The 6525-nt window shown below is 32.1% G+C and overlaps 1 protein-coding gene across 1 annotated transcript; it reads left to right on the top strand.

The window, feature by feature from the left end:
• Positions 1–4077: 4077 nt before the first annotated feature.
• LOC127128342 (pectinesterase inhibitor 1-like) lies at positions 4078–4719 on the top strand. The gene has a single exon (XM_051057593.1). It carries the CDS (start codon positions 4100–4102, stop codon positions 4637–4639), a length of 540 nt encoding a protein of 179 aa, XP_050913550.1. The 5' UTR covers positions 4078–4099; the 3' UTR covers positions 4640–4719.
• The last annotated feature ends 1806 nt before the right edge of the window (positions 4720–6525 follow it).

The following is a 6525-nucleotide window of genomic DNA, read 5'->3' on the forward strand; positions in this document are numbered from 1 at the left end:
CCTTGTGGAGGGCGCCATGGCCTTGTGGTGGGCGCCACAAAAGGAAAAGTTTTCCCTCCCATTTTCAAGTTGAAGGGCATCCTTGTCATTTCCATCATTTTACTCTCCTATAAATAGAGACTCGAAATCACTTGTTCAATCATCCAAACTTAGAGCAGAGGCAAACTTAGAAGCAAACTTTGTTTCACTTAGGCATATATTTAGTATTTTAAAGTGGTAATCGCTTCGCATTGGGGTGTTACCACAATCGTGTAATCGAGTTTTGTGACTGAGTCTGTAATCGAGTTTGGAGCAATTTGGAAGGAAGTTAATCCTGCCGCCATTTTCATTTTCGCTTTGCATTTTATTCAACCCTCCAATTGGAGCAGGTTTTTATTGCTTTACCTTTATCTATTTATTTTCCCGCACTCGCTTTACTTTATTTATTTTCCCGCACTCGTTTTACTTTTATTTATTTTCCCGCACTCGCTTTACTTTATTTATTTCCCGCACTCGCTTTACTTTTATTTATTTACCGCACTCGCTTTACTTTTATTTATTTTCCGCACTCTCTTTACTTTATTTATTTCCCGCACTCGCACTACTTTTATTTAGTTTCCGCACTCGCACTACTTTTATTTACTTTTCGCACTCGCACTATTTTTATTTACTTTAATGCACTTTTACTTTACCATGTCTAACTAAATCTATAAGGTTACAATGTAAGGATCGTAATTGAACCGATAATCTGTACAATTGTTCGAGAAACACTTAAGGGCTATTTTAACTTTCAACTTAAGTTTTCCCGCACTTAATTTCCGTTGGGTAAGATCGAAAGCCTTCCAACGTCTATTTAAACTTAATTGTTTTTAACTATTTCAAAAACAGCGAAAGCGCTTTGTTTAGTTCATTAGGAGTTTTTAACACAAGAAGAAAAGAGATTTTAAAACTATTTTTGGACGTGTTTATAAGTTTAGAGTCTTGTTCGTGAGAACCTCTTTTGGTTAAGAAATCCAGGTTAAAATACTTTTCAACTTAGTCAAGATACTATATTTCTTAAAAATAGGTTTACTACTCTAACGCAATGCGCGCCTTTTTATAAGTGACAATAAGAGGGTTTTCTTAGGGAGTACAACTCGGTTCTGAATACGCGAAAGCGACAGTTTTTGTTAAATTAGTTCTTTTCGAAGTAGGAAACACTGCCCATAAGTAGCTCTTTTAGCAAGTACTTGGATTATTAATTGATTATGTGAATTACATTCGACCATGTCTTTATTATTTGAACTTTATTCAACACTTTACTTTTCATTGCACACTCTAAAAACACCTATTTTGATTGCCCTTGATAAACACCATAACAATATATAACGATAGATTGACACTTGGTCTCTATGGATTCGACAATATTCTATATTACTCTGACGCGTTCGTATACTTGCAAAAAGCACGCATCAATTAAGTTCAGATGGTTTTACTCCTTATATCCAATTATCAGCAATTGCCTATTCTTGTTGGCACAATTGTTGTTACCCCATTCAACATCCGTCATGAGATGTGCATGACTAAACCTTACATGTTTTTGACATACCTCATTCTATGACCGTTGAGCCCAAAGGTGGGAATAGATGTTTATTTACAACATTTAATTGATGATCTGAAGAGGTTGTGGATTGGAGAATGGACTTATGATGTGTTTCATAAACAAAACTTTAATATGTGAGTTGTTTTTATGTGGATAATTAACAACTTTCTTGTATATGGCATGTTGTTTGGTTGGGTTGCACATGGAAAAATGGGATGTCCGAAGATCTTTTTAGGAGCTTTGGTCCTGTTCGCGGTGGTTTTGACAGAGACCCTTGTTCCCTTAAGAGCTTTGCTTGAGGTTGTCATTGTTAGAGTTTGAAGGAAATATGGGTTTAGTTAAAGCATATTTGAAGAAAAGAGAGCTAGAGTGCTGGGAGATTAAGAAAGCGTAAGAAAAATGTGAAATGAGTAAGTAAATCAGTTTTATAGGCATGCTTGGAAGAGAGAGCATTTTAAATCAGTATTAATGGGGGACTAGTTAGTGGGACATGTGTCTCCCTTGTGCAGTATAATGGAGATGACAATTAATATTGTAGCCCATGATTTCCAAGAAGCTACGAAACGTGATGAGTAAAAAAGATTTGGTTGTGGGCTGAAAAGATGTGGGTAGGAAAAAGACAATGATGACTCTGACGTCACTAGACAAGTTGAAGAAGCTGAGACATCTGGCACAATGTCAGAGTTATCAAGGCATCGAGGCAGGGTCTCAAAAAATGTAATTTTCTCACACGTGTCGAAAATACCATTTTTTGTGGGGTAATTTGTTGGCTCATATTTTTTATGCCCATTAAGAATTACCAAAATTGGAAATTATATGCACAACTGTTTGCGACCAAGAAGTAGTATTCGACCAGTTGGAGGTGAATCGACTGGGCTAGGTGAATAAGGATCAAGCATGCAGTTGAGACTCCAGAGGGATTTTTTAAAGAAACGGTTGAAAATGGTTTTTGATCAAAGATTCCAAATTCAAATAACGGAGGGAACTTTGCCTCCATAAAAAACTGTGAGAGCACACATGGAGCATAATGGATGAATGTGCACATGCAAGGCGCCATGTGTCTCGACGTGATTGAAGAACCATAAAAGCGGTTATCTCGATCCAGTATAAATATAGGGTGTTAGTGTTATAAGAAGGCGTGTCAAATTGTGTGTAAGAATCTGTAAATTTACCAAGTATTCATGTGAAAAAGAATCGTAAAGCACAGAATGTACGTTGTCTACAACATTGTTAGTTATTTCAAAGTAATATAAATTTGTATTTACTTTTTTTCCATAAATATACTTCCTTACTTCTTCATTTCAAATACCCTCCTTTTACTTTTTCCTTTGCAGTTTTAAGATTTCATTATTTTTCCCTGCTTTCAACACTTACTTTACAATTTTAAGATTCCTGCACTTTCGACATTTACTTTGTCATTTATAAATCCTTTACGATTTCCTTCGTTCACATCACCTTTTTTTATTAGTTTTCAAACTCTAATTTGTTGCTTATTATTGAGCATTCGTTACTACCAAATTTCATTTTCAAAAACAATTAACACATGTCATAGGATCAATCTGATCGATCCTGCAAGTAACCAAATTTAGAAATTTGGAAGATTAGCGGATGTTTTCCGATTTTCAAGGTAAACAGGGGGATCAGTTGATAATCTTGAAAGTAGTCTGAGGCATTTACAATGTGTACTACAGTAAACAATTGATAACATCTTCTCACAAACAAAGGAATTTAAGGGAAAAAAATAAATAACAAAAGAGAATTGTTAACCCAATTTAATGCAACGTCGCCTATGTCGGGGGGGCTTCCAACCCTATAAAGAAAATTCACGCTCAATAGTATTAGTACAATTACTCTTAGATGGACAAACCTTGTCCAATGCCTACTTCCTAATACTACATGTGTCTTTATATTTAGGATTTGATCTCATTCAATTTGATTTGGTGTTTTGGTCTTGGAAAATATTTGTAGCCAATCTTCTTTGAAAACATATTTCTATAAGATACAACACTTAAATGACAGATCTTATTGGAATCAATAAAAAACATGTTCATATTTACTCATTGAATTTGTCTTCCAGACTGAGGATAAACGTTGCACACATGCTATAACATCTTGTCCCACATGTTTCCTCTTCACAAATTCATCTTATTTTGCACATGTTGTTTTACCTAAATCAGTCAACCAAAGGAACAACAAATTCATATTTACCTCTTCCATAAATCTTTTCTTACATTCAAACAAATTTTTCAAAGTGTTCAAAAGTCTTTAAGTCATGAAGCATTGTGCATAAATTTTAAATCATTCAAAAGTTGCATACTATATTTTGGGCACTTAATGTACATTAGTTTGGATGTAACTTTGAGAGGAAAAAAAAGAACAATTTGGTATACCTTTTACCCATGAGAGTTAATGTAACTTACCATTATATCCCTCCAATTATGTTATTATTTTTAATTTTTTGAAAATTCTATAAACTAAAATTATAAATAGGAACGAGAATGGCCAATAATACTATTAGAGAATAGAATTGAGAATACAATGGCTCACTTCTCTTCGGTTGCAATAGTTTTTCTTTTATGTGTCGCATCTTCTTATGCCGTCAAAACTGTGGATGTTGATACAATTTGTAAGGGAGCGAAAAATCCTTCATTTTGTCTAACTCTTCTGAATTCAAAAGCAGGTGCAAGTCAAGATCTCGTTAGCCTTGCACAATACACAATTGACGTAACATTAGCCAACACAACCAACACCATAAAGTTACTCAACAAGCTAATCTCAAAAAGTGGTGGTGATGCTGAAGCAAAATATCATTATCATGCATGTTTAGTTCATTTTGATGCAATTGCACGCCTGCTTGAGGTTACTCCATATTATTTGAAGATGAAAAATTATGATAAGGTGTTTAAAGATGCCATTAGTGTTAGAATTCATGTCGGTAGTTGTATTTCAGGAGATTCACCCGGTGACCCTCATTATCCTTATCATGACCCATCTATACTTCCAAAATATGCTAACATGGTCGATCAAGTTGCTCTGGTTTTTATTGCTGTACTACAACATTTGGACACAAGTGTTTGATTATAAGCTTTAAATCTTGTATTTCTTCAATAATGGATTACAACAAATAAGTCAATATATTATTTTCAAAGTTGTCATTATATTTATTATTATTACAATAAAAGGCATTAGTATATATACTACTTTACCAAATAATTTCAACAAATAAAATAAAATAAAATCATTACCATAAAACCATGTTAAATAAAAGTCAACAATTTGTTTATTTATATTGAATAGCTAAAACATACTCTCTATGATGTCATTTTGTTCTTCTTTAGATTATTTGTTGTCATTATATTTATTACTAGCGTCCAGACAGACACGTGTCCGTGTATCCACTTTCTCGCTTTCTCTAATATTGATACGCATACAATATAAATTGTATTATACTTCTATTTAATTTTAATTTTATTTTGAATTATGTAGTTAAACATAATGATATGACAAATAATAAACTGTCGTGTAACCTCCGTTTATGGAAAATAGAAGTTAAAATTTAAAATAAAATTGAAAATGGTATATTTGGAAGAAAAAAAAACTACACCAAAATCATGTTTTGCTTTTATATATTAGTATAGACTATTACAATAAAATTTATTAATATATATATACTAATTTACCAAATAATTTCAACAAATAAAATAAAATAAAATCATTACCATAAAACCATGTTAAATAAAAGTCAACATTTTGTTTGTTTATATTGATAGGTAAAACATACTCTCTCGGATGTCATGTTTTTCTTCTTTAGATTATTTGTTTTCTAATGTAGTAAGCTAAAACCGATCCCCGAGATTACAATATAAGAAATTGTTTGATTAATTATGAATATTTACAAGGTGAAAAATTCCTCACTTAATTTCTACATTGTTTGGAGTTTATCACATCGCAATGCATAAAATTAAAAATACAATTAATAAAGCAAATGGTGTAGGGCAATCCCTCGTAAATGTTAAGAAGACTAATTTTAAAATTGACCAATTGAGACACGACACCCCTAACTAATAGTTTCAAAAAAAATTGTGAATGACAACCCCACGAGGTTTTGAGATCAGTTTGCCAATTATCCCATAATAGTTACCTCGTGTCAATCACTTTAATAAATATGTTTAATTTGCATGGCGCACCCCCTAGCCATATATTTTTGTTGCATTTGCAAGGACAACCCCTCGAAATATTTACATAGGTCTGCGTATTATCCCATCACCTGAGCGCGTGTCATTCGCTTTAATAAAGTCATTACAGTTTATGAGGGGCTTCCACTAGCTAATTATGATCGTTTAGCTAACGTGGGGAGCCACCTCGCAAAATGCTTCCATATAATTGCACCGCCCCTTCCATTTTCTCATTCCATCGCATCAACACATCTCTTTCTCTTTCTCTGGTTTTTCATTTTCACCGAATTTCACTTCATTAATCTCACTCTTCCACCACCAGATTCATATTTTCGTCAAAAAATCTTCAACAAACTTGTCATTTGGAAGATGATTTTATAAATTATTTATTTATTTTTTCTTTTCATTTTTGGATTATATCAAACCCCTAATTTTAATTTATTTTGTTCACTTTTCATTTTTTTTATAAAGGGTTAAACTTTTGTAAGGAGAGTAAAATCAAAAGTTTAGAATCGTTTAATTTTTCATCCAAGGTACACATTTCTTATTTATATTTTTTTAAATATGAATATATGAATCTTTGAATATTTATTGTTATTTGTTGATATTTGTTGATATTTGTTGAATAGTAGTTAATATTAGTTTATATTTTTTAATAGTTGATAGAAATAATATATTATGTATTATTTAATATTATTTTTGGAATAAGATTATATATTATGTATTATGTATTATGGTAATATTATTTTTGGAATAAGATTATATATTATGTATTATGTATTATGGTAA

Source organism: Lathyrus oleraceus, chromosome 3 (assembly GCF_024323335.1).
Source record: "Lathyrus oleraceus cultivar Zhongwan6 chromosome 3, CAAS_Psat_ZW6_1.0, whole genome shotgun sequence".
NCBI lineage: Eukaryota > Viridiplantae > Streptophyta > Magnoliopsida > Fabales > Fabaceae > Lathyrus > Lathyrus oleraceus.

Coding starts and splice junctions, on each gene's coding strand:
- LOC127128342 (XM_051057593.1), top strand. CDS start 4,100: ATGGCTCACTTCTCTTCGGTTGCAATAGTTTTTCTTTTATGTGTCGCA.